This window comes from Apiospora aurea, assembly GCF_038362705.1.
Source record: "Apiospora aurea strain CBS 24483 chromosome Unknown utg000005l_segment0_segment0, whole genome shotgun sequence".
Taxonomy (NCBI): domain Eukaryota; kingdom Fungi; phylum Ascomycota; class Sordariomycetes; order Amphisphaeriales; family Apiosporaceae; genus Apiospora; species Apiospora aurea.
This window is the reverse complement of record NW_027117392.1, coordinates 919,512-944,684: the sequence shown is the minus strand read 5'-3', so window position 1 is coordinate 944,684 and position 25,173 is coordinate 919,512. Positions and strand designations below refer to the sequence as shown.

At 54.3% G+C, this 25,173-nt stretch overlaps 7 protein-coding genes across 7 annotated transcripts; 3 read left to right on the top strand and 4 right to left on the bottom strand.

The window, feature by feature from the left end:
* Window positions 1-840: 840 nt before the first annotated feature.
* Window positions 841-2,715, top strand: PG986_006871 (RNA-binding protein; the record flags this gene model as incomplete). Its single annotated transcript, XM_066843093.1, has 3 exons — window positions 841-896; window positions 1,314-2,321; window positions 2,508-2,715. The coding sequence occupies 3 exons, from the start codon at window positions 841-843 to the stop codon at window positions 2,713-2,715; spliced, it is 1,272 nt and encodes a 423-aa protein (XP_066699205.1).
* A 1,342-nt stretch (window positions 2,716-4,057) lies between these two features.
* PG986_006870 (nucleotide-sugar transporter) lies at window positions 4,058-6,179 on the bottom strand (the record flags this gene model as incomplete). The annotated part of the gene is made up of 3 exons (XM_066843092.1): window positions 4,058-4,908; window positions 4,975-5,269; window positions 5,379-6,179. Coding segments are annotated over 3 exons (1,947 nt in total), but the record flags the coding sequence as incomplete, so codon positions are not given.
* Window positions 6,180-8,623: 2,444 nt separating this feature from the next.
* Window positions 8,624-10,039, bottom strand: PG986_006869 (diacylglycerol acyltransferase; the record flags this gene model as incomplete). The annotated part of the gene is made up of 1 exon (XM_066843091.1): window positions 8,624-10,039. One exon carries the CDS (start codon window positions 10,037-10,039, stop codon window positions 8,624-8,626), a length of 1,416 nt encoding a protein of 471 aa, XP_066699203.1.
* A 2,067-nt stretch (window positions 10,040-12,106) lies between these two features.
* On the top strand, window positions 12,107-13,593 carry PG986_006868 (glycoprotease family protein; the record flags this gene model as incomplete). The annotated part of the gene is given in 2 exon segments (XM_066843090.1): window positions 12,107-12,599; window positions 12,617-13,593. 2 exon segments carry the CDS (start codon window positions 12,107-12,109, stop codon window positions 13,591-13,593), a joined length of 1,470 nt encoding a protein of 489 aa, XP_066699202.1.
* Window positions 13,594-13,835: 242 nt separating this feature from the next.
* On the bottom strand, window positions 13,836-14,818 carry PG986_006867 (proteasome component PRE2; the record flags this gene model as incomplete). Its single annotated transcript, XM_066843089.1, has 2 exons — window positions 13,836-14,582; window positions 14,681-14,818. The coding sequence occupies 2 exons, from the start codon at window positions 14,816-14,818 to the stop codon at window positions 13,836-13,838; spliced, it is 885 nt and encodes a 294-aa protein (XP_066699201.1).
* A 1,472-nt stretch (window positions 14,819-16,290) lies between these two features.
* PG986_006866 (MFS transporter) lies at window positions 16,291-18,123 on the top strand (the record flags this gene model as incomplete). Its single annotated transcript, XM_066843088.1, has 4 exons — window positions 16,291-16,446; window positions 16,929-17,581; window positions 17,648-17,845; window positions 17,922-18,123. 4 exons carry the CDS (start codon window positions 16,291-16,293, stop codon window positions 18,121-18,123), a joined length of 1,209 nt encoding a protein of 402 aa, XP_066699200.1.
* A 2,083-nt stretch (window positions 18,124-20,206) lies between these two features.
* Window positions 20,207-20,863, bottom strand: PG986_006865 (MYB-like protein; the record flags this gene model as incomplete). The annotated part of the gene is made up of 1 exon (XM_066843087.1): window positions 20,207-20,863. One exon carries the CDS (start codon window positions 20,861-20,863, stop codon window positions 20,207-20,209), a length of 657 nt encoding a protein of 218 aa, XP_066699199.1.
* Between the last annotated feature and the right edge of the window lie 4,310 nt (window positions 20,864-25,173).

Genomic DNA, 25,173 nt, shown 5'->3' with positions numbered 1-25,173 from the left:
AAGCTTCGATTGGCACGAGCCGGCGTATCCGCACACACGTCGGTTGTCCCGGTGTCGATGCAGAACCGCTGGAGCTGGAGCTGGAGAGGTTGGAGTTGGCGGGCGCCTCGACACTGCTGGTGCACCAAAAAAATGTCGCATCATTAGCACCCTGCCCCGCCATATGCCTGCGAGTAACAAGAGGAGGGGCACTCAAGCACTTCCCTCACAAGACGGCAAGCTCCCGTATCAGCCGGGCTTCCGATCCGAAGAAGAAAAAGGCAATGAGCAGATAGTGACGCAACAACGCACAGCAGCTTTCGCTGCAAGGCTACCACACGATTGACTCATGTCGGGAACGTTGGGAGAATCGACCGTGTTGATTGGCGGTCTCGAAAAAGCCAATTTGCATCTGGCTCAGTTGCCAGGGCGAGCATGGTCGTCATAGCTCTTTCTATTCGGTCCTTGAGCGGAGTTACGGTCCTGGATCCAGCTTTGTCTGTTGGCAAGCCTGGCCCATCGTGGAGAGTGGATAGAGCGAAAGCTTGGCATACGGAATTCTGGCCGACCGCGTGCAAATATGTCCGGAAGCAACGGGCGGGCAGCGTGCAGCTGAGTCTCGTCGGTGGACTGAGGTGACTCTTGGGCCAAAAGGCCAACGCTGTCCGGACTCCGAATCCTACAAGTATCAGTGGTAACGACAATGCTTCCAGGTTGGATAGTTCTGGGAATGTTCAATGTTCCAGAAGCCGCAGCAACTGGCTGCTGTCAGTCGGCGACGGCGCTTGCTGCTATAAGCGAGGAGAGGGCATCGTGCAGTGTCCCCGTCAAATCCAAGGAGAAATAGAACGACTCGTAAGAATGCATGGAAAGCTGAAGCTTGGAGCAATAGTTAAGCAGCATTTGCCGAGCTGTATGTAGGTGAATTGATCAATCCGTCGCCCCTTCGTCCCTTCTACCCCTTCTGTAAACGGCTGGTCAAGCCACCCCAACGCCACCATTTTCCGAATGCAGGTTCCACTTTACTTATTAGGCTGTCGCTCCACCAAGGCTAGGAGCAAAAAAGACGGCGACATCATCTTCACCTTCAATTTGGCCATTCCGGTGACATAACAGCAGTGCTACAGTCGCGCGCAAACACACCACTCTCACGACCTACAACAGCACCTGGGATTATACAAGCAGGAAAGATCACGAGCAAAGCCTCGCATTTCCATCGCGTGGGACTGGGCTCCTAGGTACGTGTTATCTTTCTCCCAGCAACCCAAAAAATCGATCGTCCGTCTTTGGTTGTTGGCACAGCAAATTCATCATGTCGTACCCTCCGCCTCCAGGTGCCTCGAGCTCGTCGTCGCTCCCTCCACGACCACCCCCTCAAAGCTCTCCGGCTTCAAGCCCGCCTTCTCACCAGCCACGCCAACCGTCCAACAACCACACCACACCCCGAGTCCCGGCGTCAAGGCCGGCCCCTACGCGCCTCCTCCCACCGCCTACTCGAGCGCCCCCAGCTACCCGGGCGCGTCCGCCCCGCATTATGGCGCTGCTCCCTCGTATTCGTCGTACGCCGCTCCCCCGGGCGCGGGCGCCATGAGCGGTCGCGGTACCGGTGGCTACGGAGCACCACACGCAAGCTCATACCAAAGGTATCCGCAAGTCGGAGGCTATGGCGCGCAACCGACCTACTATGGCGCGGCAGCAGATACCACCAGCTCGTATGGCGCGGCACCGCAGATTCGGAATCCATTCCCGGTGCCCCAAGCGCAGACAGCTGCTGCCGCTGGTGCTGGCGGTGCCAGCGCCGGTGCCGGTGGCGCAGGCGACTACGATCCCGACATGGCAGCGCAGATTGCGCAGTGGCAGAGCGCCTACGTCCCTGAGGCCAAGGACGCCGCTGCCTCTGGCGCTCCTGGCGGCGGCCTGGGACGTTCGGGGGCGGTGAGCGCAGCTGCTACGTACGCAGCCGAACCTACCAGGCCAGCGGTGGAGCCGACAGCAGCAGCAACGACACAGGCCGACGGCAAGAAGAAGACAGTCGTGCGCGCGGGCGGTGGCCAGAAATGGACTGATGACACGCTGCTCGAATGGGACCCCTCACATTTGCGGTTATTCGTGGGCAATTTGGCTGGCGAGACGACGGACGAGTCGCTGTTCAAGGCCTTCTCCCGCTGGAAGTCCCTACAAAAGGCCCGCGTGATTCGTGACAAAGTTACGAGCAAGAGCAAGGGCTTCGGTTTCGTCAGCTTCAGTGACCCGGACGAGTTCTTTGCCGCCGCCAAGGAGATGAACGGAAAGTACATCCAGAGCCACCCCGTCGTGATCAGGAAGAGCACAACCGAGATTAAGTATGTCCTTGCCCCCTGGCGTCTAGATGTCATCCTGAGCATGGTAAATGCTTGCATCAAAAGCTTCCCGCTATGACAGCAGCAGCAATGCTGTTGTTCGAGTGGTAGAGCTAGTGAAACATTGCGGCAGTCATGCGTCGAGAGTCAAGTCAAGCTGGTCAGCGCTAACCAATGGTATTAATCTAGGCCCCAAACCGTCAAGGATAAGCATGGTGGAAAATGGAACAAGAATAAGAACAAGAACAACAGGAATCAGAACCAGAACCGTGGCGGCAACGGTGGCGGAGCTGGAGGAGCACGCGAGAACAGCTTTGAGCCGAGTCTGGGTCCTGGCCCGAGCGGTGTCACGAAACCGGGACAGAAGACCAAGGGCGGACTCAAGCTTCTCGGTTAAACAGGGATCTCTCCGTGTTATAAGCTCAGTTACTGGCGTGACAGTAAGCATATGCGATTTTCTTTTATGGCATGGTGGTAGATGGAGGACCATATTCACAGGAGCTCGGGTCTTCTGTAAAGCGTGTAAGCATCGTTGATATGCTACCGCAGCAGTTATACCAGACTTAGACAGGACCAGCAGCATTAGCGTTTTGATTTTTATATTCCAAGTTGTCTCGGGAGTGGCTCGATAGTGTGTAAACACAGAGGTGTGGCACAGTGATTGGAGTATACACATGTTCTACCTATTACATCATTCTTGCCTCCAAACATGAGTGATATGGTGATGCGTTCTGCATCTTCCAGCAACTAACAATGTGGCCATCAATAAAGGATGGTAGTCTGCTAGGGGATGTTTGTGACTTGACGGGAGAATCACGCGATACATTAACTTACAGCATTTCACGACTAGCGATGTCGACTTTTGATATGGAAAGCCAGAGCCTCGGGGAAGTGGTTTATGTAGTTTATATCGTTATTGCAAGAAGGCATTTACACCACACTTATATGTGAACTACTTTATCCGATATACCAATGAACTGGTAATACAGAAAGGAAAAACAGAAACTACCTACCCGAGCTGGATCAAACAAGTTCAGTATAGACTCTCCACGTCTAAAACCCGATCAATGCACTTAGACATATAATTCGTACTTCTACTCTATGATGTAATGCCCAAGAACCTCCATTGTTCTCTGCTAAGTGACGCTTCCTGATTAGCATTAAATGGTTATCCCTATTGGTATGCCAAGTATATCCCAATCTAGGTACAGCCCCTTTCCCATATGCGAAAGTAGGGATAGATGACGAGCCCCATCCGAGGGGCAGCCTTTGGCAATGTCCTCCAAAAGTGTGTGGGTATCAATCGCTCTATGCAGGTTTGAACATGTCTTCTCCCTTGTATACCAACTCTTCCCTAACCAGGTTGCTGTTGTTGTTGGTCCATCTTCGGGTAAGATATGCGGTCACGGCTGTCAACCTGCCCCTGGCATCGACATCAACACCTGGGCCCTTGTTCCTTGTTTTCAAGTCGCAGGATGGTGCCAGTCGGGTCGATCTGCCGTGTTTGACTCAAGTCCTTCAGATTCTTGGAACGCGGATTTGTTGAATGATTATATATTCAACAGTACTACCAATAACTGATAGCATCTTGTCGTGTAGGATTTTATGATGTATTTCTGTTTTAGCGAAGTACGCTTTCAAGGAGCCCGTTCCATATTCCAAGTGCCCCAGAAACGCTGTAATAGTCGTCTATTGTGCCATTTTCATTGAAACTGTCGGTGGTTTTATGAAATACCCGTTCAATCGTGGTGCTCGCTGCGCAGAGGCTTGGACTCATCCGCGTCGTGGCCTGGCATGATATCGCCGTCCGTGGCGACAAAGTTGGCCTCGCTGGCTCCTCCCTCGGACCTACGTCCTTCCCTTTCCGAGAGGAAACCCGTCTCATCGCTGTCTTCGTCATCTGACGAGCCGGACGTCGCCGCCATGTATGCCGCACTGCTCTTAGCATGGGCATCCAGTCGGGCATCATCCCGCATCTTCGTCAATTTGATGTAGTTGTAGAAAGCGATGGCCAAGATCGTAATGACCAGGCCCGAAATGTTAATCAGCGTGAGCTTATCGTCGAACACCAAGGCTGCCGCCGTGATAGTGACGACCTCCTTGAAAATGCCAGCAATGGATAGGGTGACAACAGAGCTACGCTGCAGCAGAGCGAACTCGGAAGCCGTCATTAGGAACGCGATGGTTCCAGGGAAGAGCAGAATAAGAGGTGCGCGAACAGCGCCCCATTCAGCACTCAGTTGCTTGAATCCTTCGATGAGGGCACCAAATCCCTCAACGGGGATGGCTATGGCAAGCAGAGTCACAAACATGACAGGCGCGAGAAAGAAGATGCTAGAAAAGGGGTTGGAGGTGGCCGGGTTGCGTAGAAGGAGAATCTGGGTCAAGCCCCAGCGGAATCCGGAGAAGAAGGCGGCTGAAATGACGAGAACGAAGCCGCCGAGGCTAAATTCGACCTCGCCAGCAACCATCATGACTACACCGAAAGTCATTACTGCGATAATGGCCACTAATCTCCATGTGGGAGTCTCGAGGCGGAAAAAGAAGGCGAATATGAGTACAAATGCTAGGGAAGAAGATTTGCACATGGCTATGGAATCAGGTCAGTCTTGGCTCCTCGGATCGTGGGATGTGGGATGGAAAGGTTATCACATACTGTAAAACGTCAGAGTAATGAACTTCAATGACGTATTACCCAGTCCAATATCCAATCCCGTTGCCGCGCCACATGGACCTATTCTCGTAAGATAGAACAGTTTGGTCATAAGGGGCTCGGATTCGCTCCTCGGGGGGCCCAGATCTGGGTTATGAGATCTGTTGCCCGGCCGTAGCGAAGGCACGAAGAATAATACTAGACTGGCAAGGGAAAATTGCACCAGCATGTGCATTGAGGTTGTGAATAAAGGGAAGGCAAAATTTAGTCTGGCTGAGTCGAACATCCATTTATTGTACTATGTCAGGAAGAAGTCAGTATACTGTCACTGGGGGGCACCGGCAATGGATGGCAGTCAGTCCGACTACAACAGCCGCCGGCTGCAACGTAGCGCAAGTACAACTTACCAAGGAGATGGACAGCGAGAAGAAGTACCACAGCCCGATCAACACGGCATTGATCACTATCTTCTTCACGACGTTTTGGTTGGCTTCTTTGCGCTCCTGCTCCGTGAGGTTCTCTCTCGCTATCCTGTTATCAAGCCTGGTATTGCGGCGGCGCTTTTCCCGCTTCCTCCGCCTGTCTTTACGGGTCAAGCCCGTCTCTTCATCATCGTGGAGATCCTCGTCTGTGAAGTCAGACTCGTCATCGTAGGACTCTGTCCTCTTTCCGTTCTTATTCTTCGAAGAGGCGTCCTGTGATGTTCGGCCAGCCCCCTCGGCGGGTTTGGCTTCCAACAGGGAACTCGACTCGGGGGAGACGGCGGTATTCTTGATGCTTTGAGAGCGTGGCCTGGAAGCAGTCGCGGCAGGCGGGGCAGCAAAGTTGTAGTTGGCAGCCGTCAAGGTGCTGCGGCGGCGCCGGTGGCCGGCGGGGGATATCGAGCCCATTTCGATGTCTTCTGTGCGACGACTTCCTCCTCCTATCTTAGGGAGTGGCGCTCCACCATCGGCAGCAGGCCACTCGTGCTGGAAGCTGGTGGACGAGGCCGAGGACGGGTTCGAGAAGTCGGGGGAGGGACTTGGATGCTGCTGAGGCCGTGGCTCCTGAGCTTGGGGGCGGCCGGGATGGATGGAGGCGGTGGGGGCGTCAGACTGTGCGACTGGGACAGAGACGACGACGGCTGCGATAATGATTGTGGTGGTAGAGATTGAGATTGTGGGAATTGTCTGGACAAAGGGGAAGGCATAGTATGGTGGTGTTATTGTTCTATGGAGTCATGGCAGAAAAAGGACTGTCTGTACACATCGCTCATCGCCAAACCCAATCAAATCAAATCAAATCAGAACCGAGCAAGGGCGCATGATCTTGACCTGAATGAATGAATGAATGAGTGCTCGCACCCCCTGTGATCCATGGGCCATGTGCTGTCTAGTGCGGGTGTGTGTGTGTGGTGCAGCTAAGGCAAGCCCCTAAGCAAGAAGCAGGAAGGGTAGCTCGAAATGGGTCTGGATCCTGGGTTCCGATGACCAATTCCCCAGCGGTAGAGTCGAGCTAGCAGCGCCTCTGAGATCAGAAGCTGAAAGGGGAGAGGGGTGCCGGAGGCGGTAGACGGGTTGGCGGACAGCCAGAAGAAACAAGCAGCGCGCGAAAAGAGATGGGGCCGGGAGTCGCAGAGTGCAGAGTAGCGTGTGTGTGTGCTCTCGTGCCGTAATTCACGTCGGTGTTGATGTTGTTGTAGTACAAATGCCCAGGGACTGCTAATACCCATCAAGCATCAACAAGGGTAGGATGCTTGGATGGAAGGGAAAGTGGAGAGCCGAGTTGGAGAGCGTGGATCTCGACCGGGTTTTGGCCCCAGCGAAGGATAAGAAGCCAGAGGGAGGTGCATAACAGACGGCCGTTGATCAGGTCTGGGCAAATCCATCAGCTTTTGCCTTGCAGTGGCTAGAGTGGCCTTGCTGTGGCCTTGCTACGCTGGCTGCTCTGGCCTGATCTTGCCTGATCTTGCCTCACTTGCCAGGTTCCTCCCATCCGCTCGATTGTGCAGACCGACTTTTGCATAAGTCGCCGGTTAGTGTCTCCGAGCGGACAGACGACCAAGAATTGGTGCTCGGCATACATATTCATGCAGCCAACCACCCGACGGTGAATCACAACAATTGACAATTTAAGCAATTGTCACCACTGGCCTAATGAACAAACTAAAACGAACTCACACAGACCTGGTTTAGCCGGCAATCCGAAAGCTGGGATACAGATGCCATGGGAAGTCACATTGCCGATTTTTGCGAAACATGGGGGGCCGGGCACGGTCAAAGTGCCATCGACTGGTTGACTTTTTCCCTCTTCAGGCCCTTTTCAGGCCCTCTTCAGGGGTTCTTGGCGGATAGGTGGTAATCAAAAGAACGGCTGTTGCTGCGGTACAGTAAACCTTACCTTCAGGCTTCCACCTTCAGGGCGGCAAGAGAGTCAATAGAGAGACTGGAGTCATGGCTGGCAAAGCCGGAGACCACCCATCAATCTGCAAAAGCAGGCACGCAAGAGATGAGAACCCATCGGGGGGATCCAGATCCAGGACCTGTGCAGGACCCCGAATGGAGTGGTTAGCACGTACATTTACATGGAAATTACCTAAACTCGTTTTAGTTTTAGTAAGGAAAATCACACGTCGGGTAGCTAGCGGACCCGAATCTCCGCGTCCCGCGAGGGCGAGCGCGTGCTCTGCGTGCCCTGCGTTCTGCATTCTTCTGCCTGCCAGCGAGGACGAAAAACGGCCGACTTTTTCCCAATGCTGCCCTTAGGCTTTCAGCTCAGGTGGCAGGTACAGTAGCTAGACACTATTACACATTGATGACCTCATGTCGGAAAAGAAAGTAGTAGTACGAGGTAACTCAGCAGTTTGGCTGGTTTTTCTCTCATCTTCGCGGCCTCTGATGACTGACTATTATATGTTGTTGTTCTTTTGCTCTCCTCGGCGTAGACCCTGAGGACAATTCATCCAGTGTCCACTCTCTCACAGCAAAAAAGGCCTTGTGCCTGGATTTCCGCCCAGATCGATCCCCTCCTCCTTCTCCTCCTCTTCCCAGAGCTCCTCCCTGCTTCCATCACACGTTCGTTCGTACCTTATGGGTCTTTCCCCTCGTTTGTCAATCAGCAGTGACATGCACTTGGCATCATAGCGCTCCGGATGGAAGGGGTCACGGGATCACTTGAGGAGATTAAAAAGTGGCTGGCCCGCAGAACACTTGACAAGTTGAGCTGCATGTAGCGCATACCGGACTGGCGCTGTCGGGCTGTGTGCGTAGGAGGCAAAACTCCTCCCGGATGATGTCAAGCGAGAAGCTTGGACTATACGCTATTGGATTTCGATGCGATCGTCAAGCCTATCGGCACAGCCAGCAACGTTCCATTGATCGGTCATGGCCATTCCCTTACATCATCCACACTAACCATGTCTTAGATCATAGTACACTGGCTCTAGACATTACCCAGAACGTCGATGGGGACAGTGAGACCCAAACTGTCTTGGATAACTGGAATTGGAAGTCATGTTTCTGATAAACCTGATCTGATGAATTCACATAGGGAAATAAAAATACAGCACAAAATGAAAAAAAAAAAAAAAAAACGCCACACTCTGTGTGCGCCCAACCATCGTACAAAATGTAGTTATCACCAACGACAAACTCTACACCGTCCCGTCTTTTCTCTATGAAAGGATCTGAAGGTCCTCCTTGCGGTCCGGGGAGAACTCGTCCTTGTACCTGTCCCACAGCTTCTCCAGCTCCGTCACGTAGAGCTCGTGCAGCCGGTCGACCTCCTTGTCGTCCACGACGTTCGACTGCGTCACCTTGACCGGCGCGCCGACCACAATGTTGAGCGGGTGGCGGTACGGCATCATCCCCACGTCGTAATTGAAGATGCCGCGGCCGTGCAGGAACGGCAGCGTAAACTTCCAGACCTTGAGGATGAACATCTGCACGCGGTGGACAAAGGGGTGCTCGTGCGGCTGGAGCTGGTGGTACAGCTCGTTCTCGCCAAATGCCAGCACCGGCACGAGATCCGCCCCGGTCCGGATCGCGATCTTGACAAACCCCTTGCGCTCCTTCAGGATGAGTCGCAGCTGGCCCGGCTGGGCTTCGAGCGACTCGCGAGCACCGCCGATGACGATCGTCACGGCTCGGCCCATGCCCTCCTTGTTAGAGCCTCCTCGGGTAAGGATGTTGACGATGGACTCCTTCGAAACAGAACGCACTCCCATGGCAAGAACGTAGTCGCGGTACAAGGGAATGCGGAAGTTGCTGTCCAGCGTGAGCAAGGTGTTGGTGATGCCGGGGAACTTTCCGGAGAAGTCGAGAGCATCCGTAGCAAATGCCGCAAAGGCGCCATGCGAAATGATACCGTGGGGATGATAACCGAAGATATACTTGCGCGTAGGCGGTAAATCGTGAGTCTTGTGCAGCTTGGCCGGGAAGTATCCGGCGAACAGATGCCAGATGTAGCTGCTACGGAACCATTCGGATCTGTACTTCAATGAGCCGTCCGTTGCCGCCCTCGAGGTCAACATGTGAAGCAGATAGAGGATAAGGAGAGGCCAGATGAAAGGATTGGCGCATAACGCAAAGAAGACCGAAGTCGATACGGCAATGCAGGTGCAGTGGAAAAGGACCGTAAGCGTCTGAAGGCGGCGCTCGGCCGGAATGTTGAAAGGAGCCCACCTGATGCGGCCCCCGGAAGACGGGGGCGGCGCCTCAGGCTCGTGTGTATGTCTCCCATCAATGGTCAAGGGGTCCAAGTCAGGATAGGAATCATCACTGCCGACTTCCTGTTCCTGCGGGTTGGGGTTGATTCCATGCGTCCCGGGTGCTTCCTCGACCTCCTTGCTTGCTACGTTCTCCTGGCCATTGGGGCCTTCCTTCACAGCTTCGGCGTAGCTGGTCGACGTTGGTTGGTCGTCGGCCAGGGTGTTCTCCGAGGTATGGCTCGTGCCTGATGCATGGCTTTCCTCGGGTTGTTGCTTCTCGCCCGTAGTCTCGCCCTCCGTCGTTCTAAGCTGCACCGTTTCTGGTGCTTCGCTGGCGTGAGTGAACGATTCCTCCTTGGAACCGTTCTCCAGGGCGGCCATGGCTTCTGACGAGCTTTTATTGAACAGTTTACGATTACTGCTAGATCTCAACCAAGCCCCTGGTTTAGGAGAAGGTGTATCGACGGTTGTGGCAGGGCTCGACACCTCGTCGCTCACCTAAAGTTGGTCAGAAACTGTTCAGGCTGCTTGATACGTTATTATGACTTACTGCACTGGCAACGCTAGCAGCACTGGACGGCGCGCGACGATGTGTCCGAGTTTCCGAGGCGGCGCTCGGACTGGGAATCTTGGACTGTCTCGTAAAGTCGAACGCGTGAGGGTTTCTTGAAGGCGTTTCAGCCCTTGCTTTCTCAGCAAAGGTTGCGGTGCTGGTAGTTTCGGGGGAGCGCGGGATTCCAGATTGCTGCTGCTGTTGATGATGCTCTTGTTTTGGCTGCGGCTGCTCGGTTTTCCGTTTGCTCTCGCTTTTGGGAGTCTCGACTGCGGCTGAGGCTGCGGCTGAGGCTGCGGCTGTGGATCGTCCGCTTCGGTCTGGTTTCGATGCCGACTTCTTCGCTGTAAGCTTTGCGGGTTTTGACGAATTCCCTGCTGCTAACTCGAAGCTTCGTCGGGCTGCTTGGAGACTCGTGGCTTCGTTGCTCAAGGGTTGCTTTGCTTCACTGCTCTGCTGAGGGCTTCCTGTGGTATCCGAATCAGTCCGTCTGTGTGAAGTATCACGGCGCCGACTGCCCGACCCCCGACGAGGGAGTTTGGATCCCCGCGACGCTCCGCCGGAGCCCTTCTGTCTCTGCTGGTCACCATTGTCCGCCATCGTTCTATCTTGGGCTACAGTACAGACTGGCTACCTGTCTACAAAGCAACAGTGTGCCCATAGACGATGCGCCGAGAGAAGAGTTCGGGGTGCCCCAGGAGAGTAGTAAATGGGCAGGCATGCTGGAAGGGGAAGCCGGGTCATACCTCTTGGGTGGTTGGAATATTCTCAGTGGCTTCTTATTCCCCTCAGGGCCCTAGTAATAAACTTCGACTACGCAAGTATGTAGCATCTACATCTGCATTCTGGCACGCGCCGGTCGTCTCGACTTTAGGTTTGATTCGGGGAGCTTCAAGGCTAGCATATAGCGCTGTGCCGGGGAGTTTGTTAGAAGGAAGTAAGGAAGTGTTTACAGTGCCGTTGCTCGCATGCGGCAAGAGCAAGGTTAAGAGGTAAGTGATAATAATAAATGCGCGAAACAGGGGAAAGGAAGAGCGAAAGAGGAAAACCGGTATACGGATATTATTCAATTTTAATCAATGCTGTGTGTGCACCACGGTGGCCCGCTACGTGATGTTGTGATGGATGGAACAGTCGGCATCGAATATTACGATGGCCGTCCATCGAATTGTCGCAAAGTCACTGGCACTGGGTCCCGGGTGGGCACATCACGATGACGTTGGGTTGGCGTGGTACGGAGTACTGCGTGCACTGCGCGGCGCAAAGTATTGTATTACCAGCGCCTCTGCTGAGTGGCTAGAGCCTAACCTTAGAGCTAGCTGTAGCAATTGGAAAGGAAAGCTGAGCGGCTCTGGGCTCTGGGCTCTGGGCCCTCTGGATCAGATCAGGGGCAGGGATACGAACATCCGTCAGCTCCGGCCGAGGAGCACATGCAAATTAAAGCGCAAAGCACTTCCACCTCCTCGTAATATCGTATAGGTATCAGATTGCTGATACCAAACCCCAACCAACGTGCAATAATCATCCATCATGGCTGTCACATGCAATCGAGGTCCTAAGGACAACACTCCACTTCTGCTGTCCAGTGCATGTCATACTAAGTAGGTAGGTACGTACCTACGCATGTATATATATGGTCTGATTTGTGCTCTATGCAGGTACGCCTGGACTTCTTGATATTGGACGGTATCTATGTACTTTGAAAAAGCCACAGATAAGATAACCTAGAGCTTCCCATTGGTCTCATCTGGTTGGCTCCTACGGAGAAAAAGGGTTTCGTGGCGCCGTATACTACCGAACGTTCAACAAGGGACGTCCAATTGATAGTAGCAAAGCGTCCACCCGGCACTGCCATCGTCCACCTGCTACATGCAATACACGCCCCATACGCTTCGATGAGCGCAGGATGGCTGCGACTCCGGCCACACGTGGCTGGGAGAAGCGCAGTCGCACATCACCGCCTGCTGGCAAGGTGCATCAGCAGCATCGCCAGCGCTGGCACTGGCTCTAGAGGCGCAGCACATCGACCCAGGAGAAGTCTCCTTACGCTAGCTATTGAAAGCTCCTGTGATGACACCTGCGTCGCCATCTTGGAGAAGTGTCCCTCCACCGGCGCCGCCAAGCTCAGGTTCAACAAAAAAGTCACCTCGGACAATCGCGAGTTTCAGGGCGTGCATCCCACCGTGGCCGTCCTGTCGCACACGGCCAGCCTCGCCCCATTGATAGACGAGGCACTGGGTCACTTGCCCGAAGCAGCAGGAGAAGAAGATGCGCAGACTGCCCAAAACCGATGGCAGCAGCTATGCTCCGTCCGGGGCTCCGTCCGCCGGAAGCCCGACTTCGTCGCCGTGACGCGGGGGCCCGGCATGACCTCGAACCTGGCCACGGGTCTCAACACGGCCAAGGGGCTGGCGGCGGCATGGGGGTGCCGCTGCTGGGCGTCAATCACATGCAGGCGCACGCGCTGACGCCGCGTCTGGTGTCCGCTCTCGCGCGTTGGCCGGCCGCAGCCACAGCCGCAGAATCCGGGCATCAGCCGAAGGACAACGAAGAGCCCGCATTCCCCTATCTCTCCCTGCTCGTGTCGGGCGGGCACACACTCCTCGTGCAGTCGCGCTCACTGTGCGAGCACGAGATCCTGGCCTCGGCCAGCAATATCGCCATCGGCGACATGCTCGACAAGTGCGCCCGCCTCATCCTTCCGGCCTCCGAGCTGTCCGGGACTAGCAACGTGATGTACGGAGCACTGCTTGAGCGTTTCGTATTCCCTCCTCCCAGTGGGAACAGCTACGACTACGAGTACACCCCACCAGCCCGGCGCGCCGACGAAATCGTCACCTTCAACTCCGGGCTCGGCTGGACCCTGACCCCGCTCCTGGCCGGCACCACAGCCATGACCTACAACTTCTCCGGCTTCAGCAGCCAGGTCCAGCGCATCGTCGAGGACCGCCCGGACGTGCCCCTCGACGAGCGCCGGCTGCTCGGCCGGCACGCCATGCGTCTTGCGTTTGAGCACCTCGCCAGCCGCCTGCTTTTCGCCCTGAAGAAGGATAGCAGCTCCTCGGAGGCGGACCCGGGCGCTATGAAGGATGTCAAGACCGTCGTGGTGGCCGGCGGCGTCGCGAGCAACCGCTACCTGATGCACGTCTTGCGGTCGATGCTCGCGGTCCGCGGCTTCGGCCACTTGGAGATCAACGCGCCGCCGCCTGCCCTCTGCACAGATAATGCGGCCATGATCGCGTGGACGGGCATGGAGATGTTCGAGGCCGGCTACCGGAGTCAGCTTGACATCCTCGCCATGAGAAAATGGCCCGTTGACTCGAAAGCTGAAGGTGGTGGCATCCTAGGGGCTAGTGGGTGGGTCAAGGACAACAGCCCGTAGTTCTTGGGAGAACTGTACAGAAAATCTACTGTATCATCATGTGTACAATATGAATGACCCGTCACGAATTGGATTTTAGGAAAAGTCATTTGTGCAACTGAACGCCTGTATTATACATTTACATAGCGATCATCCTGGCTCCATGCGATACCGAGATGAACAGAGCCACAGTTCTAACAGAGTTTCTGCTCTCTGCCCATTCTGATCTTGCGGCTGTTCCCATTCCGTCTAAATATCTAGTCTTACACCCGGTTGCCCGCCTGCTCGTCCTCGGCGAACGAGCTTGTGACGTTGGTGAACTCGCCCTTCTCCAGCTTCGTCTTCCAGAAGATGGGGTTCGTGTCGCTGAAGCCGTGCTTGACCCAGCCCTCCTCCTTGACGTGGTACAGGTTGATGTAACCACCCGAGTAGGCGTCTCTGTGCGTGGCGGCCAGGATACTGCGGCGGCCCAGCTCCAGGGCGTCCTCCTCGCTCAGGTTGTAGTCGTACTGGGCGTCCAGCACACCGTAGGCGAAGGTCTGACCGGAACCAACACAGAAAAGGTTGCCTGCCAACCGCGTGCCGTCCGAGTCAATGTAGTACAGGGCGGGGCCCTCCTCCTTGGTCACGCCGGCGCACATGGTGCCCATGGACAGACCCATGCCCTTGTACTGGTAGACCAGGTTGGCCAGGACCTTGGACGCGGCGGCGACCGAAATGCGGCGCTTGTGGCGCAGCTCGTGCAGGCGGCACTGCATGCCCAACCACGCAAGCCAGTACTGACAGTCGGCAGCACCACCGGCCATGGTACCCAGCAGGCAGTTGTTGATCTCGATAACCTTCTTGACGGTTTGCGAGGCAATCCAGTTGCCAGCAGTAGCTCGGGAATCTGTCGCTACAATGATGCCACCCTGGAAACGGAAAGCCAAGGTCGTTGTACCGTGGGCAATCTTGATAGGGCAGTGGGGGTTCGAGCGGTCGTCGGTTGCTGATCGGAGCCAGGCTGAGGGCTAGATATCAGGATGATGTCAGTATGGTTGCAAACAGTATTCGAACCCGATTTGTATTGTTGAACAGAACAAATAGCCAAGATAGTATATTGACTGACCTGTGCTACCGGAGGCAGGGCGAACTTGAGAGACAGGCTAGGAGTGGTATCATCGTTGAGGTCGTCCTGGCCATCCTCGATGTGACGCTCGTTCTGGAAGGCGCCAGGGCGGCTGTATCGGGCTACGAGGGCATCCATCTTGGAGTTTGATGCTTGCTCAGGAAGTGATGATTAACGAAGAAAATAGGTTCCGAATCATCCAAATGAGCGTCTGGATTCAATGGTAGGGTAGCCGCTGGTGATGGCACGATGGTGGAGGCGGACGAGATATGGGGAATGTGGTCAAGCTGTCTGGGCTGCTGGACTGACGTTGGCAGTACAGCAGCCTTGCCCGGGCCTAGGAACAGCTCCTCCAGGCACGGCGAGATGCGCGTTTCGAGCTGGTGCCACACAGCTGTGGCTGTGGCTGGAGCTAGAGCTATCGGGCTTATGTGGCTCGTGCACTTCTGGGACTAACAGCAGCGACTTGACTTTGACTTTTGTACGTCTTTCCGAATGAAGACTTTCAAGTTCGGAGAAGACACCTATCATTTGCTTATTCTTATATCATATACATAATAGCATAGTGCGTATTTCACGGACGATATTCGAGAACAAGTCCAGGCAGGGTTCTACAATGAGGGAGCCGATAATAAAAACCCGAGGGCCGGCCTTGAGGCAGTGTGCAATTCATATTTCGAATGAATCAGCTATGGAATACACCACTTGCAAGTAGGTACATGTATCTTCCTATGCCGACCCAAGTGCCACTACCCGGTTTGGCCAGCGTACGGAAGTGGTTGACCTGAAGAAGCTCTCCCTTCTCGAGTGCCTCCGAATAATAATGGAGCGATGTACTTCTTACCAATGAAGGAATGAGCCTTGTTGATTTGATGTTTGCGCTGCTGGATCCTATTTGATCAAAGGTTGCAGGTGGTACGTATGGTGTCAGCTGGCTAGTGATGTTGGTTGCTCAGTCATCCACCTGGGGCACCCTTTTACGAACACAATGTCAGTCAGCAGTACATGCTGGCTGAATCAGTCAAGTTGATAAAATGGAAGGCCCTCGGCAACTCATGTAAAATTGATACTTGTTAAACAAGCAGTGCATATGTACATAAGTATTGCTAACAGTGGACAATATGGGAAGGCATGTCCACCAATTGACACGAGCGATCCCGCCCGGGGCAACGGGGGCTGCCCCAGAAGGATTTCCAATCCCACTTCCCCACGCCGTAACAAACCCCGTACCCCAGTCCCGACAGGCCGAGTTAGTCCAAAGGTGCTTGGCTAAATACGTTTAGCCAAGCCCAGCCCAGCTTTGCCAGCCGGCATCCCCAGATTGGATATGGGCGATCCTGCGGTACGCGATGTCGGGAAACCGCTCTACGCTATTTTCTCGCCTGCATAGAGGGCCGTTACGTGCGCGTGGCGTATTAGCTGTTACAACAAGTATTAAAAGAGAAGCATTTTTAAACAAGCTTTGGGTCATTCTTTCCTGGGCCTTCTGAGGTTATCCTGCTCCCCGTCTTCGATTCTTGAGCCTGCCGGTATCTGGAGAAACCAGTCATCGTAAGGTTGACTGCTCGATCATAGACTCTTTTCATTCTCCTTCCCCCACATTCGCCATCATGGCCGATGCTCTGGACACCAAGGTGGCCGAGACCGAGGTCGAGAAACGGGAGTACGCGGAAAATGCCTCCGTGAGGAGGGCTGCACCGCCTGCAATCGACCCCGAAGTGACCCGTCGACTGCTACGGAAGATAGACTGGCGACTGATGCCTGTGGTGCGTCCACTTCTGCACCGGTATATTTGGCTTGACCAATAACTGATCTATATATATCTCTCTCTCTATAGCTATGCGTCACTTACGCCCTCCAGGTGGGAAGCCACTCTACCTACCCAGTAGATAGACTGCAGTGCTCGAACATCGCAATACTAACCTCTCTTCCAGTTCTGGGACAAGGCCATGCTGGGCCAAGCTGCCGTCTTCGGTCTCAGGGAAGACTTGAAGTTGACTCACGGGAGCAGCTTCTCCTGGGTTTCTCTCATCTTATACTTTGGCCATATCGCGGGAATGTACCCGTTCTCGTGGCTGGCTCAACGCTACCATCCCAAGCGTGTGTGCTCGACCATGACCATCGTCTGGGCCGTCATTGTCCTCACCACACCTGCTTGTACAACGTACTCTGGTATCCTCGCCAACAGGTTCTTCCTGGGGTTTGTTGAGGCTGGTATCAGTAAGCACCCGACATAGCAAGAGGCTAGCCTGCTACAAACACCCCCGCTGATTTTCACTCCTTTGCAGGTCCCGTGTTTATGTTGGTCATCGCCCTGTGGTACACCCACCCCGAACAAGTCCTGAGGTCCAGTATATGGTACTCTTTCAGCGGTGGCTCCAACATCATTTCCCCCTCGGTTAACTTTGGCCTCGCTCACATCACTGGGGGCGGCCGAGCACCATGGCAATACATGTACTTCTTTGCTGGTGGCATAACTCTGCTCTGGGGCATTGCACTCATCTGGATCTTCCCGGACGTGCCTCAGGAGGCCAAGGGATTCAGCGCCGAGGAGAAGCGGCTGCTTCTCGAGCGCGTTCGGGTCAACAATGCCGGCTCGGAAAACACTCATGTCAAGTTCTACCAGATCACCGAGGCACTGAGTGAGTACCAGTTCTGGGGTATCTTCGTCTTGGCCATGCTCTCGTGTACTGGATCTGCTGTCGTGGTCCAGTTCGCGTCCATTGTATTCAACGGGATGGGCTTCGACAAGTATACCTCGTTGCTTCTCAATCTTCCTACCGGTGGCATGGCCTTCCTATGCGTCATTGGCTCCGGATATTGCGGCCGCAATTTCAAAAATGCTCGATTCCACCTCATCACCATCGGATGCTTGCCGGTTATCTTGGGTACTTCTCTTGTGTAAGTATTTATTGTCATCATGGTTTGTCCTCGTTGTTTGCGTGTATAGTTAACACGGGAACACAGGTGGCAACTGACAAACGAGCAACGAGCTGGGCGGGTTGTAGGGTTTTACCTGATCAACTTCTTCTCCTTTGTCTGGGTTCAATGTATCGGCCTGGGTACATCGAACATTGCCGGGCACACCAAGCGAACGATCTATGCCTCTGGAACATTCATTGGCTATTCGCTGGGCAACGTCATTGGGTCACTGCTATTCGATGCGTAAGTACTTGACAAGAGTCCTCCCCAGTACTGGGTGCTTAACATCGGGTTGCTAACATTCGTACCCCGTCTTCAGCAAGTTTGGTCCGAGATACGACGAGAGCTTCACCGGCATCACGGTGTGCTTCGCTGTCTGCTGCGTTCTGGGAGAGGTGATCCGGTCCCTCCTGGCGCGCGAGAACAAGCGGCGCGACGCGAAATACGGCCCGCCGGAGTGGTCCCACGGTCTCGAAGATCTCACGGACCGAGAGAATAAGTCGTTCCGCTACACTCTATGATCTGGCCAATGTCTGGGCTTGGCGATTGTCTTTTGCGAACTCGTATTAAAACTCATGATACTGAACTATGTACGGTAGCCTAGTCATTGGTGAAGGGAATAGGCCACCTCGGAGATTAACCTTAGACCCCGAGTCATGGTGACTGAAAGGCAATAGAAAAGCACACATTTGTCTCAAAGAACATCCAAATGCAGCTGTAGTGCTGTCGTTCCTCTTCCTGGATAGTGCGGCTGTCATGACGAACCAGCATGATCCAAAACGGAAACTAGCAAGCTGAAAAAAGAAAAACACCGATCGACCATTTGGCGGAGTGCAGCAGCTTTTCAGAGATCGCGCAAGAGGCAAAAGCCACCCGTCTTGTCGCATTTCAATCTCTTGGTGATGGCAGAGAGGGTGAGACTGAGGTATACTTCTCTCTCAATTCTCGCGGCCGTCGCTCTTGGCTATCATTGGATACATAGTCCACGTTTTTACATTCGAGTATGTATGCCATGAATCGCGCACGGTACATCCGAGAAGAAGGATACTCATTAGACCCAGTTGGTTCAAGTGGGATGTAACCACTTTCGGTGAGGGTGAGAGATACCTTTCAGGTTGCCAGCCACAGGGGAATCCCCGGAATATAGCCAGACACGACCAATTCAAGTTTGAACGTTTCTTTCTGTCCAGGGACCTCCGGTCGAGCTCCGACTAGCAGACCCTTACTTCTTGGCGAGCTCTCCGTGTACCTACTGGGGGGGGGCAGGCACCCAGCAAGCGAACTGGATGATCAGTAATTACCTACTTACTGCTTGGGGCACGCAGGTAACAGACGAGTAGCGCGTTGGGGGCCGGTGCTTCTTATCAACCTTTCGACTGCTTCCGGTTCGTAGCCTACCTATCTACATAGCAGCAGCAGACTAGGACCTAGGACCGGGGACTAAGGCACGCACTTTGACCAGCAACTCTTCTTAGCTGGGATGTAGATAGGTATGCATGTACATCTGATGTATGCAATGTAGGTATGCGCTGCATTGATTCATCAGCAAGCTGCAATCTTCCATTGTCTCACAAGCATACTTGCACCCGAGCTCTAAGACAGCTTTGGCGAAAAGACACACAGACATTGATCCTCTCCCCTTACCTACAAGGGGACCAATTTCAAGAGAAGCAAGTAGAAAACCCCATTTCTTGTCTAGTCCCCAAAACCTAATCTGTTGGGCTTTTTTTTATGACACCATGTCAGGGATCGCAGGAAAACCGTAATACGACCAGCGCCGAAGTATATAGATTCTTTTTGGTGAGACGGGGAGATAATCATTAATATCAGGAACTAGGTCGGTCGCTATGGCAACAACACTACTGGCCGAGGTGAGAGTAACGCGATTCCTGCCTGGTGTCTGTCTATCTGCTTTGGGAGGGTGTTTGAAGTGTGAGAGAACCGCCCAATATTAGGAAACGGGCAAACTGGATTGGGATGTGACCGAAGCAGCGGGCCCTGGCGTTGGTAGTATGCATGCAATAATAGTCGCAGCAGGTACGTTGATGTGTAAGATAGATCGATCCTCGATGTCCATGTCGTGCGTTTTGCTGAAACCGTCGATTTGCTGGCCCGTGACCTATCCCTTGGAACCGAGGAGCCCACTTGGCTGCGGGAGGCGGGAATCTGAGCTGATGGCGGATGCCCAGGGCAATCCGGGGTTCAAAGTGGATGATGGAAAGACACACAGACTCGTTCACAACGAGGGCCGTTCGCGCGAGAAATGACGGGCGCCGCAGTTAAAGCGCGACGGGACTAGTGTTGGTATGAGGCTCAAATTTTTCTTTTCCGTATGAATCTGCCTTGAAATAGCGTAGGAATCCATCTCAACCATATGAGCCATATCTATCTAGACCGTGTTGGCCAAATACAAACCAAGTAAGCAACAGCCAAATGAGATCGCCGCTGTAGGATATCACATAACGCCAGTTCCAACCTGCCTTCCTTTGCTGTCCGAAATCGTGACAATGCAACCAGTAAAAAGAGAACCACCTAGCTCGGTGGGATGCGTAGTGAAATAGGAAAATGCTTGACAATGTGATCAAGTCAACGAAACGATGGACTTCACCTCCAGGTTCCGTGAAGCTTGCCTCTCCTGCTCCTCGTCTTCAGTCCGACGTCACCACTGACCATCAGACTCTTCCACCTGCGTCCTATGCTGCTGCGGTCCTTGCCTAGGCTTCGAGCGCAGTCTTGCCAGTCCGACTTGGTGAGCTTGAGCTTCTCCAGGACAAGCTCGACTAGTATGCGATCATCCTCGGTGCTCCACATCTCGCCGTCGGCCTCCATCTCTGCTTCAGAGTTGGCTGCCTCTTCAGTGTTTTCTTGAGGGTCGGTGTGTAGGTTGTGGAAGTCGGAGCGCTCCAGGCCCAGGGGAATGACCTCAGGCGCGATCCGGGCCCGTTTGGGTGTGGTCGGTCGCTGGAAGGCAGACTCGCCTTCATCTGAGCTCTTGTTGTTTTCCGATGCATCAACGTCCAAGTCGCTGTCGAATTCGTCTCCGCGGCCCATGTCGTCCTCGGTGGCCCTGCGCCTCTTGTTGATGCCGCGCGCAGGTGCTTTGCGCTTGACAACCCTCTTGCGCGCTACACCGTCACCGTTGGCTTCTGTCCTGTGCGATCGAAGGCGCAACTTGATGGGCGGTGGCAGGGTTGCATGGGACATTGGCGGCGTGGGCAGTTGGCGCGGGGTGTTGTTGGCGACTTGGTTTGTGGCAGCCATGGCAGGCGCTGTGAGCATCGACTGGAGCGAGCGACATGTTGTGAAGATGTTGTCGATCGTAGACTGCGCGGAGGTGGGGGGCTGGCGGGCGGCGAGTTGAAGAGCGCCGCTTGGAGTCGCGTCACGGGTGGTCGCGACGAATCGCACGAGATTGCCGATGGCATCAGCATGGTGATAGCGATGGTTTATATATGCAAAATAAGGTGCAATATGATTGCGAACGTTGTGGAGGTTGGGATGGTGAGTCTTGTGAGGTGTGCGACCCGAGTCAAAGAAGATTGCGATGGGATTGCGCGGGCGCACTGGGTTTAAGTCGAGTCTGAGCGGCGCGGTGCGAACAGGTAGAATAGACTGTTGACACTGGAGAGACAACCGTTTGTTTATAATTGAAGGGTTGCGACAGCTGTTTGGGTTGACTCGCGACGAGGAAATATGGCGGTTGAAATGTTTCTGGTGGTAGTTTGCAGGTGGTAGAGTGTTTCTGGTGAGAGTAGCGGGTTGGAAGAAGAAACGGGAAGGGGCGGGTGTTTGGAATTATTGCGCCTAATAAGAGCGAGCAGAAGTGCTTTTTGCGACGGGTGGGCGAGGGCGGGCTCTGGGCTCTGGGCTCTGGGCTCTGGGCTCTGGGCTCTGGGCTCTGGGCTCTGGGCTCTGGGCTCTGTGTTCTGGGCAGGCGCTGTAGGCGGGCGGGCGTACTACACAGGCTGGGGCTGGCATGGCAAGTCATGGGGAGGGAGCAGGGGAGCAGGGGAGCAGGGGAGCAGGGAATTGGATTAGTGGGCTTTTTGGCTCTGTGGTATGTGGTCTGCGTGCGTTGCCTGGTACTGTACTAACGTAGCTGCAGCTGCACTTGGGGGCTTCGTGGTGACGAAAACGGGGCGGGAGGGTCTCAATTCAGTGGGCCACAGGAGCAAATCCATCAATCTTCCACTCGGGGTATGGAGCTGGCCAGTACATGCCTCCCACCCACGGCAGTACCTACACCCGCTACACACCCTCGCTATGTCTCGCATGTACCGACATGTACTGACCTTCTTACATTACACACACACTCCAGTCCCTCGTCGACACATGCTGTGCTTCAAGTGCCAAGTAATAATACGTACCTGATCGCCCGCTGTTAAAGAGCTTGCTGCTTGCTTGCATTTACTGTACATCTCCAAGGTGTGGGTGGGCCAATGGGAGACTTATACCCAGCACTGACCGCTTTGCACTCCCACACCTCAGGCTCTTGAGTCCATGTCACCCGGTCATGGAACGTCGTCGTCTTCGACGTCGCACAAAGAGGTCGTCGGTAGTACAGAGAGGGTGAGTGGTGTGTGCAATCGTAGCTATCGCACATCAACTGATGCTCGCATGGCAGCCAAAGGGGGGAGGGGGTTACACAACCTCGCCCAAGTCCCGGTCGGTCCCTCCACCGTCGTCGTCTGGCACAAATATCCCAAATCCAAACAGCTCTGGTCTGACCCAGCAACTGAGTCACAAAAGGAAATCACCATTTCCAGGGTCCTCTTTTCCGTCCAGCCTATCCAAGATCCGTCGCTGGCCTGTCTAGTCAACTTTGCCCTTCTAGAGACTAACTAGAGAGCCTTTAAGGGCGATATTGGGTCTACCTAGTACTCACACACCGTCTCACCCTCAACGTTCTTAGCCTCTTCGCGGGCTGTATCTCGCCGCCTCCCTTGGGCCCCAAAAGACTACCCTAAAGCCCTGATTATGGCTACAGCGGCCCGCAGCTAGACGCCTTGCGATATCCCTTGACCAGGCTGAGGTTGCGCCTTACTCTATAGCCGCCTCTCCTCATCTTCGTCCTTGCTTTGCTCGGGGTCCGTGGCTCTGCGTTGTCTCTCGGGACTCGGAAGAGGACGCATGCAGTAGGTTATTCAGCACACCACTTCCTCTCTCTCCATGGGCCTCCAGTGTGTTACTTTCAAGGGTCACCACACGCAATCGGCTCAACGTTGCTGCTGTGCTACTCGTTAGTGCACTTGTAGTCTCGCCCAGTCCCCAGTCCTGGGGGTGGGTGGCAGCCACAGCACAACGCTACTCCTCTTCGCCCATCTAAAAGTACATAACTTAGATGAGATACGGATTGGGTGTGCCATCGATGGTGATGGAGGTCGGTCATCTGCAACACCAGCCGTTATTTCTCCGATGGTCGACCTGCTGCCAAGAGCTCCTCCTCCTACTGCTGGGGACCCCCTTCGTCATAACCCATTAAGAAGTAACCGGATCTCGGGGCGGATCTTCGATGGCCAACTAATGCCATACATTATATAACCCCCTTCACAAAACTGCTATCACTTTGAAAAATCAAAGGGAAGTGGTCATTTGAATGTCGCCTCTGTTTCAATGCCGTATGAACCTAAGGCAAGAATACTTGCCTTGCCCAATGAATAATCGATTCTTGCTTTCCGCTGGCCCCTGCGGCCCCAAGAGGAAGCAAGGTGTGGTCATGTGTGAAGCCAAAGTCCCGTTTATAGGGGGACATGTAATTTGCTGGAAACTCTCTTGATTCCCCAGGGGGTTCGTTCAATATCTGGATCTCATCAGCTGGATTGGAGTTCCTGTTCTTGTTAATCTCCTTGCTCGCGTACATACGAGTTCCATAGTCACCCTCTGTCCCTCTTCCCAGCACTGACATTGTGCCGCTGTTACAGCACATCCAGATGCAATGCAGCGAGCGACTACTAGTAGCTACCTACGTACCTAAGGTGGTTATTGGATGGCCTCTTACCAACACTCGCATAAAACTCCTCTTTCCAGCTGCAGCAGCCATTCGTGGGGGAAAATGGAACTGCCCGTCATTCTACAAAGACGGTGAGGGAGGGGTTGCGCAGAATTTGCTCTCAAGCGCGCGCCCGTCGCCCGTCCTGCCTCGAGCTGGGCGAAAGTGGGCATTCGCTAATGGAGTGAGGTCAGAAAAAGACGCGTCTGACGCGTTTAGTCGCGTTCTAGACGCGACGCGACCGTGTCAAGACCCGCATTTGTTTTATTACTTGCATGAGCCTGCGGCCTATGAGACGACAGGAAACCCGCTGGTTGCATCCACTCTCCCCGCCCATTGGCCTGCCACATCCCTGGCCGTTTCCAGTCGCCCCCATAATTTCCCAGCACCATTTTCTTCGCTTTGCTGCTTGCTTGCCCCTCCACGACCATCGGGACCATCGACGGGACGGGCGATAACGGTCATGTTCTGGTTCTCTGATTTCTGCGCCAGGTCATGGTCGCACACCATGTCCATGTCATGGTACGTGCTGGCTCGTCTCGTTGGCTTTGAAAACCGACCTCTCGCTCGCTCTCTGTCCCTCTAGCTCGCGGCTTCATGCTTCAACCAAGTGGCAGGAATCTGCAATATATGTAGGCGCTTGGTGTGCAATCTGCTTGCCCGCCCAACCTCTCTCGCTCCAAAGGAATCCATTCATTCTTGCCTTGTCGGGGCAAGTGAGATATGCAGTCGGCGCTCATGCTGTGTCCCCGTCCTACTGGCATCTAATAGGTTAGATCCGGTCCGGAGACCAGCCTTTTGTGTCCCTAATTGTTTGGCTCTGTCAGTTCCGGGAGGTCTTGAAACCGGCTCGACCTTGTCCAGCAGGGGTCAATCGAAGAATGAGCCTCAGTTTTCCCGTCGTCATCTACTAATGTCCTTCTATTCATGCGTCCTTCTCACCTGAGAGCGGTGAATCACGACATCTGCGCACGTAGAGCCAGTCGCGTCTTCTGGCGCGTTCGCTACCCAGACGATACAGCATTAGGGGACTTGTCTTATTCTAACCCAACTGCCAACGTCTTCCCACCCTACCTACTAGTGAGCGGTTGTGATGTCCGTGCAGCTCGCTGGCGGCATTACAATAGGCGAACCAGATCATCGAGCGCAATGGCACGGACGGTGAGCGACTTTGGGCCTATAGTGTCTGATTATCACACCCTCTTAGCCTCCGTACGTGGTCGAGGTGGGTGTGGTTTGGCGTCCTGACGTTTAGACTACGGCACCGCCGGCAGGCTCGTTTGATGTGCCTATGCGATAAGTGCTTAAGTGCGATTCCTTCCCTCCAGTCGCAGTGTAAGACACCAAGGAAGAGTTGTGTATAAGTCATCATGCATTGCATATTTATGGAGGCTCGTCCCCTCAGTAAGTCCGAAGCCGCTGGGAGGGTCTTTTCTTTCCTTTTTGCCCTTTTTCCCCCTTCGCTCTCAAACGTGGCAGCACGGAAGTTCTCGATAATGCCGCAGATGCCATGATTTAATATATGGGGATAAAGTTGTTCAGACGGCCCACGGGTGCGGGTTAATGGGCAGCGCCCACGTAG